At 42.6% G+C, this 19,816-nt stretch overlaps 1 protein-coding gene across 4 annotated transcripts in view; it reads right to left on the bottom strand.

Annotated features, from left to right (window-relative positions):
• The window catches only part of KCNC2 (potassium voltage-gated channel subfamily C member 2), a 102,113-nt gene extending 92,295 nt beyond the window's left edge, over window positions 1-9,818 (bottom strand). For 3 of the 4 annotated variants that reach the window (XM_030960584.1, XM_030960588.1, XM_030960586.1), the window contains exons 1-2: window positions 9,483-9,818; window positions 8,045-8,802 (exon numbers count right to left, since the gene is read on the bottom strand). In XM_030960584.1, the coding sequence (XP_030816444.1) occupies window positions 8,045-8,677 (633 nt within the window). In that variant the 5' untranslated portion in view covers window positions 8,678-8,802; window positions 9,483-9,818. Of the gene's footprint in view, window positions 1-8,044; window positions 8,803-8,955; window positions 9,064-9,482 lie in introns of those variants that run through there. The other variant, XM_030960585.1, reaches the window with a different exon arrangement.
• Between the last annotated feature and the right edge of the window lie 9,998 nt (window positions 9,819-19,816).

Genomic DNA, 19,816 nt, shown 5'->3' with positions numbered 1-19,816 from the left:
ATTATCCTCAATCTTATAGTTCAGAGCATACAATAGCCTAATATATTTTGTGAACATTCACAATCTGAGAAATTACTGAGGCCAACAGGAATGTGGCTAGAAGACACTGATATTCCCCCCGCCCCTTAGGAGTGCCCAGCAGCAGCAGCAGGGTGCTGTTGGGGATGGTTAAACTCTTGCTCAGGGCTGCAGCAGGCACCAACACATTCCCCTTGCAAAACTCTCAGGGATTCAGCCTGTGCCCTGCACTATGGCAACAACATGTACCCAGCACTTCACAGCACTGTTCCACAGCCCCCTCTCAACTCCACTACATTTCATCTTCTCCAATGCAATTTTCTCTGCCATTAACTGAGTTTCAGCATTTGATTTCTGTTGCTCTAAAACCCCAGGTACTATCAGATCCCTAATATTGGAATAGCCTTGTGCTTTTATCAAAACAAGCATTTTAGCAGGGTGAAAGTCATTGCCAAAGAAGAATTATTTCTCTTGGGTAAGAATTAAACAGTTAAGAAGTTGTTTACTGCTATATATCTACTATATCTTTAGTACTCTAAAAATTATCCAAGCCAAATGCACAACCTTCAAGGGATATTTACCCTTTTATAAAGACTAGGCAGAGTGGAAAAATGTAATTCTCTATGCTATACACTAATGAAAATGTAAACACTTTAAACTATACTTACTTAAAACTACACTTTTTTCAGAAACAAGCTTAGATCATATTGTGTGTCATATTTCATGCATATTAATGAACTCTACCACACTATTCTGCATTGGGCTAAGAGACTGTTCTCTGTTTACAGCCTTTTGCTGGAATATATCAAAGAACCAATATCTAAGTTTCACCTAGAAACATTAAGAAACTACAAAAGGCTGTCTGTAACAAGAAAGAACTGAATTATCACACTACTGTAATAATTAACCCACTGGTAAAAAGACCAAAACCACAGGAACATCTCAGAATTTTCAACTTAAAAGCAGCAGGGGGAATATCAACACACTACTATAATACATAATTAGATGATTTGATTTTTAAGCTTCAAGCCACCACTTCAGCCAGGAAATCTGTAAAGCAAATCACAAATCACAAGACATTGTATTTCACGTGATTAGATGGCATTCTATTTTTAACACTTCCGATTAACAGATGGAAGTGGAGTTTTTCTTTCCAAACTGCTTTAGTCATCATAAAGTACCAACAAAGATGTTAATTAAACAAATTAGTAAAACAAAACAAAAAAAAAACAAAAACGTATGATTCATGCTCATTCTCTACAGCTATTTCTATAGCATCTGACAAAAATCCCATTTAGTTATATCAACATATACACATGCATACCACTACAGGGAAAAAATCGTACCAGGTTATCAGTACAACTGGAATCCCTTTGATCACGTTGATAAATATCACCAAGCTAAATTTATACTACTACGTCCTTGCATATTACCCCAATTGAATATTTTGTTCACCAGAATAAATTATTTCTGACGTGTGAAATATCCTGGTCTTTCAGCCGTCACATCAGGGAGAAGGCTCTTTGGAAGTGAGAGCACACGTAAGACTGGACATAGTTCCCCTATTTCCTCTCCACATAAATCATTTAATCACTTGCTTAACATTTCTTTAAAATAAAATTTCTATTCCTGTGTAATTACTGATTTATACTGGAAAAGTGTGTTCTTGTGAAAGAATAAGAGTATGTAAAGGAAGTGTATAATATAAAAAATTCACTAAGTAGACTGACAGCTGATAGTTTGATATTCTGAATATTACTATACCTGTATTTTATTTGCCTAATTTATTCACAATTAAGAAAAAAAAAACCACCACCAAAACCCTGCAGAAATCCCCACAAATTTTTACACTGAATCAGTAAGTTTATGTAAACCATGCTTACAGAAGTGAGGTCTAAAGAAAAGTTTAAAATTAAAATTAAAAGGGAACACACTACCTCCACTGGGTGCTAAATATAGAGAGCATAAACCCTCTCTTTCCAGTCATGGCTGAAGGAAACTTGCCTTCCCTAAGATGAGCCAGGAATCTGAATCACAGGACGAGCAGGAACCATCTCTGGAAAAATGAACACTGCTGAAACCGCACTTGATCACGAGAAGAACTTGTTTCTTCCATCTTAAAACTACTGGACATCACTTTAATAAGAGATTATTAAAACATTAAAAATTTACAGAGGGAGCCTTTCCTCTTCTCTTATTCTTCTACCCCAGTTGCAAGGCACCTTCATAGGAAGAGAATAACATTCTGCCAATGATCACTGAGGGAGAGAAGGATAGGCAAATTTTACACAAACTTCTCTTATAATATATTAAAGTCCCTACAATGAAGGATATTAATCAAGGATATGGAAGTTGTCTGAGTAATGAACTTTTTTGATTATGACTTAACACAAATTCTCCAAATCAAGCAAAAATGCTGTTTTCTTCACAGGGTATTGACTGGTATATTTACTTTGGACTAAGTACCAAAAGACCTTAAGAATAAAAGGACCTTGAAGATACCACTTTTCTTGCATCACTTATTTCATATTCTGACTGCATCACATGATGCGCATGATAACGTGATTCCTCATCTGACAGTAGCACTGAAACCTAGACAATATTCATCCCAAGTTGCGAGCTATTCCTCCCACCACCATCTTAATCAGTTTGAAAATAAATTCTCATCCTCAAAGTAAAGCATTTAAGAATTTTATCACTGTAAACAAACATGACAAATACTACTATCTATAATAACTACATAAAAAAGAGAACATTGTCTGCCAGATTTCTCAATTTAAAATATTTCTCACACTGTTACTATATTGGGCTGTGTCTAATTAGCTGATTTCCATTTCCAGTTACACCAAAGCAAATTCAACCTAAGTCCATTAACCAAATTATTTTAGAGTCACTGAAGGACAATCTGGCTGTATGCACATGCACATACCTAATAGCATCTATTTCTGAAATGATAGGACATATCATCTCTGTGTCATTTATGTCAGAGCCATAACAAAATCCTTTTCCCAGATGAATAAGTGACAGTGAGAAGGCTGTTTTCAATGGGAAGAGGAAGCGAAGAGCTGGCTTGTTTCCATGGAAACACTAGCAGCATCAGGCAGAACAGCTGTAGAGGAAGAGGCAGAAGTTAGGAAGGCAGAAATCTTGCTGATTTTACCTCTCTGATGTCAGTACCATCAGAAACCATTTACACTTAGGGTAGATCAAGCTAGTTGATTATACATCATGTATTAAGCTAAAATTTCCAGTCAGGACTTTTAAAAGGCAGCATGCCAAAAGTAAATTAATAAAAATTACTTACAATGTGATTTGGGCAGCCCATGTATGCATGAAGCTACAGAGTGCATGAATATCTGTAACAGTAATGCAGATATTACTTTTGTCATTAGGAACACATCTTGATGTGTCTTTAAAAAAAGACAGCTCCCTTAGCATAAATGCTTCAAGCAGAATGACTGTTTCTCACTAATTTAATGTAATTGAATATTTTCCCACATGTAAATAAATCCAGTGTTTGATTACCAACAAAAGGAATACCCTCTTTGAGACATCAACCTTAACTATTTCCTTTGTGCCATTTTCAGACAGCTGTCTGCCTAACTAATAATTGAATAGTAAAATCTAAAATATACCTGCTTTCCTCGTTGAGTAAAAGACAGAGTAAAGATTTCCATTTATGTATTAAAGGGCTTCCTACCAGTTAAGATAGCTAACCTTTGCTATTCACTATTAATCTACAAACATATATTCTGAGATCAATGTACCTCCACCACTCCATTCACAGTATTTCAGACTGATGCAGCAGTATTGTTTCCACCAAAAATAAAACCTGTCTTTCATCAGAACAGGCAAAGACCTAAAAATATAACTCACTTCAGTCATTCAACATAGTACATGACAGGCTTCCTAAATCAAGGCTTTCTTGACAGGTATCAAAACAGGTATCTAGGTACCTGGAGAAAACATAAGCAAGCCACCAAATAAAGATGTTATCTTTGTTAAGAACGTTCTCCAACATAATTTCTGTACCTTTCGCCTCGAGGGAATCTATAAAACCACATTTTTCCCCTCTCGCATCCCACTCATTTGAGCTGATTCTTCACCTCACCCAATGTCTGAAGCTGGTGTAGATGTAATGGGTCACTGAAAGGAATCTCTGACAACTAAATATCATACAAAGCAGTAGAGGGGGGTGGTATTTTTTCCCTCCAAAAATACCACCCATTGCTCAAATACAGCTCCTCATGTCACTATGAAGCAGCATCAGTATTTTTAAGAACACTTTTAAGATATATCTTGATGCCTAGACTGCAAGGTTTTTGTGGGTTTATTTGCATTGCAGTGAATATTTACTTACAGCAAACTTGACAAATACTTGCTAATTAGGATTTGTATTTCCTTGTAAACCAAGTAATGATGATCTTTCCTAGAGATAAAAACCATAGCAAAGGGGCTGTGTAAGCTGCCTTCAGCTGCTGCAAACAGCAGCGCCAGCTCAAGTGCCCTGGGCCATGCTGACTCCCACACTGCTTAACCACCCCATTGGCCCATTATCCACAAAGAGATTTACAGTCTCCCCAAAACATCAGGGATATATAGCTATGGACCTGGTGAATTTCAGGGCCATTTTTGCACTCCTGCATCCAGTACAGGAGTAATCCATAATTCTGAGGAAAAATCAATGACAAATACTAATTACTTCTTTAAACAGCATCATTTTACAACTATTATTCAAAAGTAAAAAGGTTTTAGAGGTAATTACTTTGAAATATGATATTTGAGATGAGTACTGGCATTCCAGCTCCTGCTGGACACATGCAGACACTTTTTGAACTCAGCACTTAATATTGCCTCTTGTGCTTTCTTACAAACTACTTAGAAGTATCTTTGCACTTTACTAAGCAAGTACCTGCACTTGGGAGCCACTGGACACCAAAATCACTTACAGATATTAACCAACAAAACAGTGCACAGGTTTTAGGCAGGTAAGAATTAGGTGTCTGTTTCAGAGAGGTTTTAACCAACACACAAAGATTCAGTCACCCAGCACTCCTCCTCCTGTGAGAGCACCTTATGCCAGTAGATTTCCACATCTACATTAAGAGCATTGTGTCAAACAGCCTTTTGTGAATGATCATTCCATTACGCGTGGAGTGAAAGGAGTACGGCTGCACTCTTTAATTTCATTTCACGGTCTGTGAAATCCAAAACGATAATATGAAGACAGAAATAACATTCAGACCTAACTCTTGAACTTGGGAAACAAAAGGAAGTGTTGCAGGTTTCAAAGTAATCATATATACATGGATTATATTTCATATTTACAAGCCCCATGTTTAGTAGATGTCACTATCTGACTACCAAATTGCCTGCACTAAAAGTTGAATTTTTTTAAAATCTCGACTAAAGTAAACCTTCTTGTCAACAAACTAGTTCCACTATTTATATAACATCACTGGATGGTCTTGCTAGAATAATCTTGTGCGTGCACTATCCCCAAAGAGGTTACCATGGCAACTTATATTTGAATTTCTATAAATTTCTATTTTTAGAGATCACAGTTTCAAATAAAGAAAATCACAAATATTAAGTACCATTTCATTAACAGAAAATATCCCATTTTTATCAGCATCATAATTCCCAAAAAAAGACACTAGTGAACCTAAATCAGTAATGCTAAAAGAAAATAATTATCACAGTTCTTATGAAAGTTTACCACTAAGCAGCCCCACCATAATCTCAGTGGTGTATGAGTCAGTAACTAACACTGTGAGGCAAAGATTGATGTTCACAGAGTTTTGTCTTGATTTCAGTAAGCCCAGGATTTCACTCAAATGTTTTTAGAGTTAGTCATCATCTCAGCTGACATAAAACAAGAGTGTATTTGCCAGAATACTGAGAAAATAAGGCTCTCATTTCAGGTGTGGAAAAACAATGTCTCAGTTCCAAACTAAGGTTACCATCACCTTAAATTACTGTGTTCCAGAGTGCTTACTAAGTGCATGCGAGTCCTTAAATAAAGGATTCACTTTAACGCTTTAAAACTCACCAGAAATTCTTGAAATTGCCTCCCTACCTGAAAGATCAAGTATAGATCTTCATAAAATGAAATTACAGATTTAGACGCTGTTATTATGGTTCTGACACTGCCTTATTCTGGCTGCCTGGGTTTGAAATCAGAATAAAATCTTTAAAACCAGTTAAATTATAAAAAGGTAAATACTCTATCTTCTAAGAGATTAAGACTGCCGTGCTGCAATTTCCTATTATAGTGTTAATTACAGTATTCATTTTGCAAACTTGAAATATCTTCACCCAAGCCACTAATGGTTCAGGATGATCTAGTACAGATGGAAAATTTGGAAACAAGTGCCTACAGCTTCTGTCAAAGACTGGACTGAAAACCCAACTTCAACTCTAAGGCACAACAGCATGCGTACCTTCCTACTTCTCCTGGTATCTTCCACTTAACACTTACTCCGTACTTCTCAGTTCTCCAGTGAAGCTGAGCAGGAAGATTCTCTCACAAAAGCTGCAGTTTTGACAGCGTCAGCAACTTTCCACAAGACAGTAGGTGAAAGAACACCTGCAGGGCAATCCCCGCACACACTACAGCCTGTCAGGTAACTGACAGCCACATCTTCTTTAGGATTCTGACAGCTGAGATGTGGGACACTGAGGAGCAAAGATAGACACTTCTGGTAACTTTTCTTCAGAACCCATTCTTTATTAAAAATATACTTTAAGAATCAACTGGAGTCAGCTTGAGGGAAAACATACTGGTAGGCAACTTTCAAAAACATAAACAATGCTGGTACACAGTAAGTGACAGTAATAACTGTGAGGACTTTTACTTTCTGTTTAACTTACCTCAATAAGTGCATATGGTGAGCAGGCAGAAACTGCATCATGCCATGGGGTACAACTCCAGAAGTCACTAAACCACAAACTTAAGTGCACATCTATGAGACTGCCAGCAGAATAAGTGGAACTGATTAGGAGATTACACCCACCATAACCGCACTTCCTGCAAAATGAGGTTTAGCTCTGAATACTTCATGGAAATCCTGATAAATACGCCGCAAAATACTTACTGCCATTTTATAATCAAGGATTTCCTATTACAAGTCCTTTGTCTTGTATTGGAGGGAGGATTTGCTGGTTGCTGTTCTGGTTAAATTAGAGACACCACTGCATATTTCTCTCAAATGAATTACAACCATTTGTTTGCTCCAAAGCCCTGAGTTAGAAAGCAAACCCTCATCACCTCTGACAACTGCAATGAAGAGACAGAACTAAAATCCAACTCATCAAAGTATAAAGTAGTGAGCATAAAAACCTAAAATCCCTATCTAAGTAAAAGAAAGTCAGTATGATCACTTACTCTCTTGTCCCCAGTCCCTCAGTCACTGAGCCAGCCAGGGTCACCCTGAGAAATCAGTGGAGGAAGAGCCAGGGTGACCCCCTGTCACATTTACTTTGTTGAACCAGGATCACCTACCAGTGCAGACAGAGCAAAGCTCAGAATGGACTGAGGTCGCTCTCCAGTGTCACTGTCACCACCTGACCCCAAACCCGAGACCTCAGGCCACCTGCCCCAGCCCCAAACACACATTCATGGAGGATGAGGGTGCCTTGGGGCTGCTCCTGCTCACACCCACACACAAACAGGTCCACCAGTGAGTGAGCCACCCCCTCCACACCCCACACAGGCCAGGGGGTGACTGTGGGCTCCCTTGCAGGCTTCTCGGGGCACAGCTCCCACCTCACCCCCGCACACTCCCATGGGAGGGACGGCAGCGGGACCCCTGCGCTGCCTGACATGGCCTGCAGCTGTGCAGGGGACAAGCATCACTACCCCACGCGGACCGATGTCCCCCTTGCAGTGGCCACCAAAGCATCGCTTCTGCACGCACACCCTGAGCGGGGCAGCCTCCCCGCGATGCCGGCTCCCGCTCGGGGCACCCCAGCAGCCCCTCGGCCTCCCCAGCGCCCGCTGGGAGCGCCGGCCGGCGGCGCTTACCCTGGCGGCACGGGAGGAGTAAGGGTCCTCGAAGAGCGCCCAGACACGGGGCTGCAGCCGCCGCCAGCGCCCGCCCTTGCCCTCGGCGGCCGCCCCCACGTCTTCGATGCCCAGTCTCTTGGCGGCCAAGTCGTCGTCGTCGCCGTCGGGGGGCGGCTCGCCCGTCAGCAGGTCGGGCGCCTCGAAGATGTCGAGGGCCTCCTCGGCGTCGCGGTGCTGGCGGTAGGTCATCCAGCAGCACGGTTCCACGTCGGTCTCGTCGATGCCCCAAAAGGCCAGCTCCTCCTCGAAGAGCGGCCCGCAGACGTCGGCGGGGCAGTGCAGCTTGCCGGTGCGGTAGTAGTTGAGCACATAGGCGAAGACCCCCGGGTGCCGGTCGAAGAAAAACTCGCTGGCGCCGCCGCTGCCCCGGGGGCTGCAGCCGCTGCCGGGCTCCGGGCAGCCGCCCGCCGGAGGCGGCGGCGGGTTGGGGGGCGGCAGCGGCTCCTCGCCGCCCGGGGACTCGCTCTGGGACTCGCAGGCGAGCAGGGCCAGGCGGGTCCCCGGCAGGGTCTTCAGGGTGCTGCGGTAGGTCTCGTGCCGCGTGCCCCCCACGTTGAGGATCACCCTCTCGTTGTCCTCGAGCTTCCCCATCGCTCCGGGTGGGACATGACTGGGGAGAGCGCGGGAGGCGGCGGCGCGGATCGGGAGGGGGGCGCGCCGGTCGCTGGGCGGAGGGCAGCCGGTCGCCGGCAGGTCCGCGGGGAACGAGCCTCTGCCTTAAACGCAAACAGAAGAAATCGAGAAGAAGCCCCACAAGCACCACCGTAGGAGGACCGTTCCCCGCGGTCACGGCCTGCCCCAGACCCCTCCCAAGATCTCCCGCGGACCCGCACTCCGGGAGAGCCCTCCCGGCCCGCCCCGCCACCCACCGCCGGCCAGCTCTGCTCGCTCCGCCGCGAAGGGCTGTGCCGCCCGCCCGCTCCGGGCACAGCTCCGGGCTGCCTCCCGCTTCCCCTGGAAGCAGGCTACCGAAATGGCACTGCTGCTGCTTCGACCGCCTATGGATCCGCCACCGTCCCCACCCCCTTCTCCCTCGCGGGGCTGTGTGAACCGAGCTGATGGAACAGAAAGTGTACGGTTAATTATTTAATGGGCATCTATCTTTTATTGTCCTAACAGCTTAACCAGGGGGAAAAAAGAAGGCTTAGATATTTTTCTCTTCCTCCCCACCCCCACTGTGGGAGGGAGGAAAGGGTTGCTTTTTGGGAAGAAATACAGAGCACCCCATCAGCGCAGGCAGCAGGCATACTCTAGGAAAAGCTGTCTGTGTGGAGCTCGGCTCGCTACTTTCTCAGACAAATCACGAAGGCGAGCGCGCATCTCGGGGAAGGGCAGGTGGGATCAGCCTCCCGCTCCCCCGCCAGCCCCGCGCTCCCTCCCGCCGCCCCGCCGCTACCTTTGCCGGAGGAGCGACAGCGGCTTCTGCTCCCGGCCGGGCTCCGGCCCCGGCCGCTCTCCGTGCTGCCCTGCCAGGCGAGACAACTTGTTGTCGGTTCGGGTGTTTCAGGTGGCTGTTTCACCTCCCTCCGTGCTCAACTCCGACAGGCGTAAGAGCGGCTCCCGCCGCCCGCGCGGAGATCCCGCTCCCCTCATTTTACAGGGGGGATGCGGCCGTTCCACGTCGGGGCTGGGAGCGGGGACCACCGGCAGAGCGCAGAGCCATGAGCGGGGACCGGGACGGCGGTAATTCCAGTGGCGCTCCAGGAAGACGAGCCCAAAGGTGAAATCGTGCCTCATTTGGGGCCGCAGCTCCGCCCCGGGGCGGGGGCAGGGCAGCCGAGCCGGCCCTACACACCCCTCCGGTCCCGCGCTGCCCGCCGGAGGGGCGCGGGGAGGCGACAGCGAGAATACGTGCTGCATCTTTCCCAAAAGACACCACCTCCGCTCCTGATACATGGACATTTGGTTCACTTAAGTAAAACACGCGGGACGAGAGCGGGGCTGAGAAGAGCTCTTTTTCGGAGAAACGCGGAAAAATCAGCCGCAGCTACAGGTGGCTGTGGAGAGGAGCTGCCCGGCCCCCAAGGGAGGGTCGCGGAGCGCCCGCAGGGCCACGGCGGGCGGGGCAGGGATGCTGCGGGGTGCCGGGGGAGCCCCCGAGCCAGCTCTTGCGACGGCCGGCAGCGGGGTTTGGGGTCCGGCTTAAGGAGAGGACATCCAGTTTCCATGTCGGCTAAGAAAGATAAAGAGCAGTGGGTGCACTTGAGACTTCGTGCCCTGCATAGGTGTGAGGTTGGGTGTGGCAAAGGGGATGGAACTCGAGAGTCCCCAATGATATATGAGGGAAACCAATGCCTGTGCGCTTATAATATATGAGAGAGACCCATATCTCTGCCTCCAAGCCAGCTGAGTTATTTTCTACAGCCTACACTGCTGCCTGGTTTTAGCTGGGTTGGTCAAAGGGAAAGAAGCTTCCAGTCCCAAAGAGAAGATATACAACAGGAGAGGTGATCCCTCTTGCCGCTTCCTCAAAAGAATAAAAAGTCTTCCTCCACGCAGAGGGTATTCCCTGGCCTGAAGGAGGGCAATGAGTGGAATAATGGTATCTGAAACATCCTCCTTCCGCATCAGAGCCTGCAGCTGGGCACTTGCTGGTGTCTGGAGGGCAAAGCTCTGCTGGAAGCAATGCTCTGAGGACACTCTGCTTAGACCAGATTGCTTTAACCCAGATCTGTCTATATGTGGCATCCATGATGTAAACACAGGCTCCCAAAGCAGCAGTAACTTTAAGAAATGCGTTTGCTTTCTCCAGATGTACGTTTTGAAGTTCCTAAAATAAAAAAAAAAAAAGAGTAAAATCTATCCTGCCAAAGCAGATATAATCAGTTAGTGAAAACCCTTGGAACGAAAATTAATATTCAATTACATAGTTGTAAATGCAGTGGAAAAGATTCTACCATCCTAATGCCACCTATGGCCTCTCATGCCATACTTGATTTTCTTTGCAGATGGGATTTTTCTGAAAAGGGGGCATAGAGAAGGAGTGAGTAAGACAAAAGGACTTTCTGACCTATAAGAGGTTTCTGGAGAAGTGCAACACATTAAAGCTCTGCAGCATTCATCATCCATTATGGAAAACCATAGGGTGGCAGTAGCTGCCAAAACACTACACAAACTGTATCATCACAGAGTACCAGGACTTCCTTCTGAACTGTCACAGTCTGCTCAAGTCCCACATCTGTGCCCAAGTTAAGAAGCTGACCCCTCCAGGAAAAAAAAAAAAAAAAAAAAAAAGCCCCAACAATACCAAAATCAACACCCCCCCAAACCCAGCTCCACTAACCACCCCCCCCCAAAAAATCCCTCACAACCCACCCAAAATCCTAGGAAACCTGAGACTAACAAGGATGGCATCTCATAAACAATATCTTTACAGTCATACCTGTAAGGCAGTGCCATGAAAAAGGCATTTTTTATGAGCAACTGGTTGACACTTCAGACTTACGAAGCATGCAGGGGGTTTTATTGCATGGTAGGAATAAACAACAGAAAGAATTTTTCTAAATGGTAAGAAAAGGAATAGTCTCTTCCAGAATATAATAGTCCTTCAGTCGTATAAAAAAATTCACATTCTATAACTTGTCTGTTACTAAATATAATGCTGTTAATTTCTCTGTGTGTCATTCTTCCTTGTAGTTTCATCATGTGGCAGACTTCTCAATGAAGGATGAAATTATGTTAGATGTTGACTTTCCAGAGCTGAAATTTTCTTGAATCACAATATCCTACACAGACATAGTGACATTTATGAATTAATTTCCTCCTTACAAGAGTTTGACCTGAATTTTTGCACTCCTCAGTGCTTTCAGTAAGAGTGAAAGCATGAGACATATGTAAGAGAGAGAAATGTGTCTGTGGAGTGAGCCTTACCATGAAATATGCCTGCAAAGGGGAAAAAAAACCCAACAAACACAAAAACTTCTTACACACATGCTCAAAAATATTCATTTAAAAGAGAAGTGGAAGCATTTCTGTAGCTCAAAATTTGGGGCTTTATTTGAGGAACTGAGTGATACTGAGCAATGCACACCTGATTTCTCCTGCTGGCTAATAGTTCATTTACAAAAGGAAAGGTCCTATGTTATGGTTTTCACCAGCAAAGCAATAAAATTAGATGTAATGATCACTGTGAGAAAACTGGGGCAAATGAGCATTTTATTTACTAGGAGCAATCATTTTTTGTGCAAGCTTCAGTACTGTAATGCAAACTCATTGTGTTACCAGCTGTCTAACAACAAGTGTAAATGGAAGTGGGAATTTGCACAAAAGAAAAGCAAATTTGAGGACAAACACAGTTTACCTCAGCTAAAGTCATGCTCTGAATCACCTTCTGGAGGAGATCTGTCCCTGTTAACTAGTGGGTCCCTGGGAAGGATAACCTGGCCAGATAACATCCGCCATCCTGAGGAGGACATGAGGGGTTGAAACCACCAAGTTTTTCTAGTGTAGATCACTATTTCATATTATTCATATGATATTGAAATGGGAAACAAAAAATAATCAATTTTACAATCAAAAATTATAACTGAAGACAGTGCAAAGATAAAATATTATCAATTTATATCAATCATTAAGTAAATTAATTGTTTTAAGTATCCACTGTCATTAACATTTTATTAAGCCTCTACTTGTTTCTTTCGTGTATTTTGTTATTTTCCCTTATTATTTATAATCATCTCTACTATTTACAATTTCATGTACTAATTCATTATACATCTTGCAGAACGTGGCAGCCACATTATACTGAAGTACACTGATGATCAGTCAGAATCTTACTCTGAAACTGCAAAAAACGCTGAATTAATAGATTAAGCAAACATCTCTGAAATAAAACTGTAAGGAGCCATGGTGTAGTTAAATTGGATCAAGCTCAAAACAAAGCTAGCAGAAAGATTATTTTTTTTTTTTTAAATTCCGGTGCAGGATTGCATTTTTAAGGCAGTTGAGATATAAGCTTGGTTTGATCAATAACACAGAATTATTGAAAAACGTCTTATTGTAGAGAAATACGAATAAAAGTAAGATTGGACAAGACAGACGTACAAAATTTGAAAGCTGTGATGAAGTCAGCCTACTCTTAGTCCCACACTAGCACACAGGAGCTCTCCATATGAGACAGGTGTGCTTCATATGCTTTCTCCTACATTTCAGCTCCCTGTGAAATTCTGGGGAATGTGGTATCTCTCATTAAAAAATGAAAACCCGGGAAAAGTTCTTGTATATTACACTTATCAAGGAAATTAAAAATAGTGAACACAAGACTGGAGTCCTCTGAGAAGAGATGACACAGGATAAAAAGTACAAGTGAGCACTAATTGCATTGCCTAATTAGGAATCCCCAGTGTGATCCAGGCTATATGGTTAAATCTTTGCCTTCCCTAGTGGTGGGGATGGAATTCTAAGGTGTGTGTACATTAAAACTGGCTTTGGGTTTCTCTCTGCAAGAGAAAGGCAGAGGTTGGTGTGTTCAAGGGTGAAAATCCCCCTCCTCAGGATGGTTTTGCCTGGGATGCTAAGAGAACACACATAGGCAAGTGCAGCCTTTCCAATAGATCACGTCCTCCAGTCTCATAAACGTTCAGATCCAAGGTGCCTGTTCTCACAGGTACCTGCTCTCACCTGGTGAAACTCTCCCTTAGAAACTGTCACCGTTCCACTGTTTCTTTAGATCAGGGGTAAATAGCACATGGCCTTTGCCCAGTGTCAACCTCAGCAGAATCTTCAAGTCACTGCCTTTTTCCTTCATGACCAGCCCTGGTCATGAAGGAAAAAGGTCCTTTCCCCCCCAGTACCAATGCCAGACGTATTAGCAATGCAAGATGGTGGAAGGCAAGATTACTCACCTGCTTCTGCTGTGATTCAAGTGTCTTCGTCAGTGCTGATTCATGTTTGTGGGATGCAGATTTTCTCAAGAGCTTTAGGATATTACGTTCTGCTTATAAAATGAGATATTGCCTCAGGCTCTGTCCACACTTGCATTTTTTAATGTCCAGTGCTAAAATAGCTGAAATGAATTTTTTATCTATCCTGAAAATTTCCTTCGATTTCAGGGAAAGGTCAGTGATGCGTTTTCCTCATTTGTAACTAGCCAGCACATGAAGCCACTTCTAAGGGCCTGGCATCTCTCAGCAAGACAGTGTCTTTATAAAGACTCATTAGGCAGTGAGAGCAGTACTGAGCTCCTCCACAGCCATTGACTCCTTAGTTCCAGTGTAAATACATGGACTGAGCTTCTTCCAGGTGCTCTTAGTACTTAAGGAGACTGAAAGAAACAGGTCTTGGAACATCCTCGTCAAGCACACAGAGACCCAAGAGACAGGAAAGTGAGTGCAGTACCTCCAAGAGCTCTCAGGTACAAGCTTTCCTCATTCAAAAAGAATAAAGCTTTCTGTTTCTGTCTGGAAAGCGCAGAGAGATGGAAAATGGGGAAATGCCAAAGCCTTGTATCTTGTCTTACAGCATGGCCAGCAGACCCAAGGTAGCCTCCACAAACTTGGAGGAGTTTCTGTTTCCTGTCAGTCTCATGAAAATTTTGGGAAATTCTACTTCTAAAATTTCTGTGATTTTCCATTTTTTATCCCTCTCATTAATTTTAACTGAAGTTTTTGGGCAACACATAAATAATAAAAGTTTGTGTCAGTATAATGAGGGCCTCATCTGGTTGCAAGTCTTAAGCATTCATATAATATAAATAATGAACAATCACCTAGATTGCAGGACAATTAGGTTTCTTCAGATACAGAAGAGCGTGCTCTGAAAGAACTAAACTTGTCTAAACAGAAGTGCCTTATTATCTAATTTTAGAAGTCTCATCAGAACGGAGAACAAAAAATCCCAAACCAACTACAACCACAACAACCCTAAACAAAGCAAAAACATCTGTAACACACTTTGCTCTGGAACATCTGTCAGTTTCATTTCACTGGCAAAGACAGTTTATAGAGGACTGTATATGTACCACTGAACAACCTTGCAAAGAAATTTAAAGTGATATTTAGTTTCTAAGTCTTTGAAGTGATTGAAGTGACTTGGATGTATTTTGTATTTTGTAGGGAAAAGAATGGAAAAGAGACCTTTACACTTTTGGTAAACTGAATTATCTATCATCCAGCATACACTCTTTCTACTACCTAATTGATATTCAAACAGTTATTGAACAGCTAGTGTGTGTTTTTAAAAGACTAGGTCCATTCAATAAAATATTCTGGAAGGAGTCTTATGTTTCACTTAATTCTAACTTTTACTAATCTTCTAAAATCAGTTCAAATCTGAGACATAATCTACATATGACAGTGATTTATTTGAGGAAGTCAGCACACCCTCCCTCACATGCTACCAAAAGCAATGGAAACACACTATAAGGACTACAGAGGTTTTCAGGTGACTGGCATTGTTGCACCTAGTTTCTGTGTTTCACCAAAGTTCAACAGGAATCCTCATCTGTCATCTTCCTCCTTCCCGTGACTAGCAATCTCCATTCTTTTGGTTAATTTTTAGGAAGAGCCCATAATACAAATGCCTCAAGAATGCAGGCATATGCTTTAACAGATCATCTTCTGAAGATGTTTGCACTGATGATCATTGAGGCAACCCAGGAGCAGCAGTGATTTAATTGATTGTCAGTGTATAGAGGATACTTTGTAATAATAATTTTCTACTATTGATTCAAAGTTTAAGAATTTTGTTTTGCAATGCTTTTGTGTTCCCACTGTGAATAGCTATAGTTTACCTATTAGAAAGGCAACTCCAAGAGTTCAAGGCACAGAAGTCTCCCACAGAGCATCACTGACTGAGGCAGGCAGATTTGAAATCAGATGCCTGAGCAGTGTGGGAAGCAAAGAGGTTTCTTCTTAGTTTCTGCAGTCTCATATGGCAGACCCAATCTCAGTGCATGCAAGCTTGATTAATTTTGACTGCCTCCATTCAGCTGCAGTCAAGTTTTTCCTCTAATTTTTTTTTGTGCTACTTTGCAGACAAGATTGCCCAAATCTGGACTGAGCTGTCTACTGCCATGGAAACAGAGCAGCATTCTCAAGAGATAAACACTGCATCTCCTCTGCTTGTGCTTAGGTCTTGCTTGCCAAAGTTAGAGGTGCTGTTATAGATTCCTGCTATGACCCATAAACTGGAACCATTACCCTACCAGACCAGGGAGAGCCAGATAGGAATCACCAGATCCACTGCAGGCAGCATCATCAGCATTTCCTACTCAGAGACAAGGTGCCAGTGAGCCTTAAACAGCTGTGTAAGGTCATGCTGAGGTGGGAAGTCTTGCCAGAACAACCCAACTAACTGTGAGTTAGGAGCCCTTCTTATTATTAGGCAAATAATACAAGGTTGTAAAACTGCAGGTTTCTCTGTGCCTTTGAACAAGTCAGGTTATATACTTAGAGTAAAACCACATTGGTCACACTGACTGTTACATTTAGCTGTCAGAGGACATGCCATGTCCATGCTGATCCTGTAAACATTTCAGCAACATCCGATACCCTTGAGATCTTTTCTCAATTTGTTTTGAACTGCAGTGCTCTTGAAGAAGTATGCCTTCCTTAAACTAAAAAAAAAAGAGCTGGTTTGGACCAAGGTGGGGTAGGTGCAGGCTGAGGGGCTGCTGTTGCAGCAAATACTGCTGAGCACATCACCTGGGTCGGGGACAGGGGGAACAACACAACCAACAAAACATCAGCCACAGCCACCTACCTGTCCTGGGTGTAAGTGGGGATGTGGAGAGATGTGCCTGGACTGAAGGAATGGGGCCATCAGGGCATAAGCAGTCTTATCTGAGACCCTGCACACCTCCTGCATAGGCACCCAGAACAGAGACAGTGTTAGTCCTGGACTGATCTGATCTGTCCAGCCACAGAAACAAGGAAATGGGAATCAACCTCTAACATCTGTGTCCAGGAAGAGTGAATATCCACTTCACTTTTTGCTGGTCACTATAGCTGTGGTGATTTCCATAAACTTTTACATACTCAGAAAGAGAATGATACATGCCTTAAAGTTCATAGGCTCTGCTTTTTCTTTGGAATGGGCAGACAGCATAAAGAGTGTGACAACAGAGATACCCTAAAGCAGCTGCCTAAAGCAGCACACTCCTGCCAGGGACTAACCAAGACTCTGCCACAACTCTCATGACACCTTTTCTTGAGAACGGGTTGCTGTAAAACCTCCATTTCCCTCCAGCTTGAAAGCACACAGGCTAAAATGTCCTGAAAGTTTAATACCCCTTTTTAAGAAGACATTTTCACTTCAAGATCCCAGCTTATATGCAGCAGCATGGGTATAAACTTCCTACCAGCTTCTGGTGGGAATTCAAGGTGCCAGTTTTGTAACTTTCACCCTTCCTCTTAGCTTGCAATTCAGCCTTTAAGAGACTGGCAGAGAGACAGAAGTCAATCAGCTGTAGTTGGGACCACCATTTAAATGTGCAAGACAGCTGCTTGCAAGATGTGCACAGGGAAGCCCCTTGCTGTCATTATGTTCCACTCAGGTTCTCATCTACTTTTTCTCAAGATCAAGGTTCACAACAGCACACACACAAAGCCAGCAAAATTCTCCCTATTAGATTTTTTGCAATGTTAACTGTCATGACATGATATTCTCATATCATGTAACAAGTGTTTTTTATAAAACTTTATGCAGCCAGGAAATATCACATGGGAATTCAAAGGCCCTCTCTAAAAAATAATGGCTTCTAAAAATCTGCTTGCAAATTGCCTAAACAAAGAAAATCCTTGTAATATTTTTAATCCCTACCTATCTAGGGACCTACCTTAGTGTTCCTGCTAGACTATGCAGAGTTGAAGATTTGCTCTGACTTTTCACTAATCTTTTCATACTATAAATTGCTGCCACAGGTACTTGTTAAGCAAGATGCAATTTGAGATGCTTGCTATTACATTAAAAGTGAGCTGTTTGTATCATTAACATAGTATCCCTCTCTCCCATCCTCATGTCTTCCAGGTCTCATATTTTTTTCCAACTCATATTTTACATTTTCTGAGGCAAGGATTATATCCCAATGTAGTAGTGTGCATTGTGTCTTGCTCAGGCCATGACACATCTTGTAGGCTCTTCAAAGCTAGAAAGCACATCAATGAAACAGTCACTGATGTCCCAGCTCAAAGAGATTCAGCAGCAAAAGGCGAGGCAGAGCAGAAGAAAAAATGCAAAAAGAGATGCTCTGAGAGCAGAACTGCTGACTAAAATATACCTTTAAATTTCTCCCACTACTGTGATTCCTCCTCCATAAAAGGAAGCTCTAATTTAAAATCTAACAGTATCATAATTAATGTGAATATTATGCTAATCCTGGGGGGGAAAAAAGGACCACTGCTTATCAGGTTCATTTACATGCTTTAATAACTCCTTGGCTTAGGCTCTTAATACTAATTTTGAAAATTTCTTAGGAGGTTCCATGTGCCAGCTCCCACCCTACAGCCACCAAGCCCTTCCCTTAGGCAAAATGTATTCAAGATGGGCAAGTCCTATGGTTCATCATCTCTTCTAAAGGGAAAATCATCCCCACATTCTGTTTTGGTGACAGGAAAATCAGCTTCCTGCTATAGAGTGGACAAAAGGCATTTCCAGAAGCACAGATATGACACCAGCCTCCATTTATATTTTTTTAGATCACTAAACTGACACCTACCATGCCAATTCTTGTTTGATGCTTTTGAACAGTTTTTATCAAGACAGATATTAAAACCAGCAATTAAAACTCAGTCTAAACTGATGTTGTCCTCATTCTGGGTTGATTTTTAAAAAAACATATTTTTCCACCTTTAAATTGCTCATAGATATGTTAAGAATTCACAGCCTACATTCATTCTGCTATCAAATAGTCTCTACAGCCCAAGAGTACAATTCAATCTAACAAAATATCAAATAGACTGTCTTTGAAGTAGAAATGCAAAGGAACAATTTGTAGTCCATGTTATTTGGAACTAATACAGCTGCAGTTTCAAGTACTCCTTTCATTTAGTGAAATAAAAAAACAATTAAGCCAAAAAGAATACTAAAAAGTTAGTGATCTTAACATAATCCTGACTAGTGTCTAAAGCAACCTTGTGGACTGCTCCTTCAGGGTGAAAGGCAGTTCACAGTTTTATGTATTATTTATGGTAGTAACTTCACAGGGGAGGAGGAGGAGGAGGAAGGCGCTGCAGACATTAATACAGTAGCAAGTTGACAAGGAGGCTGAAGAAAAATCTCACCTGGAAATAGCAGTCCTCCACTATGTTTACTGAATAAAACCTTTCACTTCACCAGGTTAGAGGCAGCCTAACTTAAGTGAAAGAAGAAAAGAGAGGAGCAGGAAATAGACATCCTACATCTTGAACATTGTTGTAGACAAGCAAGCTTTGCCTTGTCTTACCTGCATTTCTGTGCATCAGACTGCAACTGGGATTACTACACATCTCAAAGCCTAATAAAGATATCTTCAGCTGACACAAAGTATTTTCCATAGATTCCATTTCCATATGGTATCAAAAATAAGCAATGGTAAAAGCTATTCTAATAAATACCTGCACACATAATCATATTACATTTATTAAATGCGTAAGAGACGATTTACATACAGTGCCTGAAAAAAAGCTGCTGTTGAACACCTTACATTTTGGTTTGGCTTCCTTTTACCCTTACCCTTGGCTTTTAAAAAGGTAAAGATTAAAACAATAAATTTTTTTAAGTTCTTCTTTATTTTCCATTAAAGATTCTATGTTT

This window comes from Camarhynchus parvulus, chromosome 1A (assembly GCF_901933205.1).
Source record: "Camarhynchus parvulus chromosome 1A, STF_HiC, whole genome shotgun sequence".
Taxonomy (NCBI): Eukaryota; Metazoa; Chordata; class Aves; order Passeriformes; family Thraupidae; genus Camarhynchus; species Camarhynchus parvulus.
Note: the sequence above shows the minus strand (reverse complement) of the source record. Positions and strands in the feature narration are given on the sequence as shown.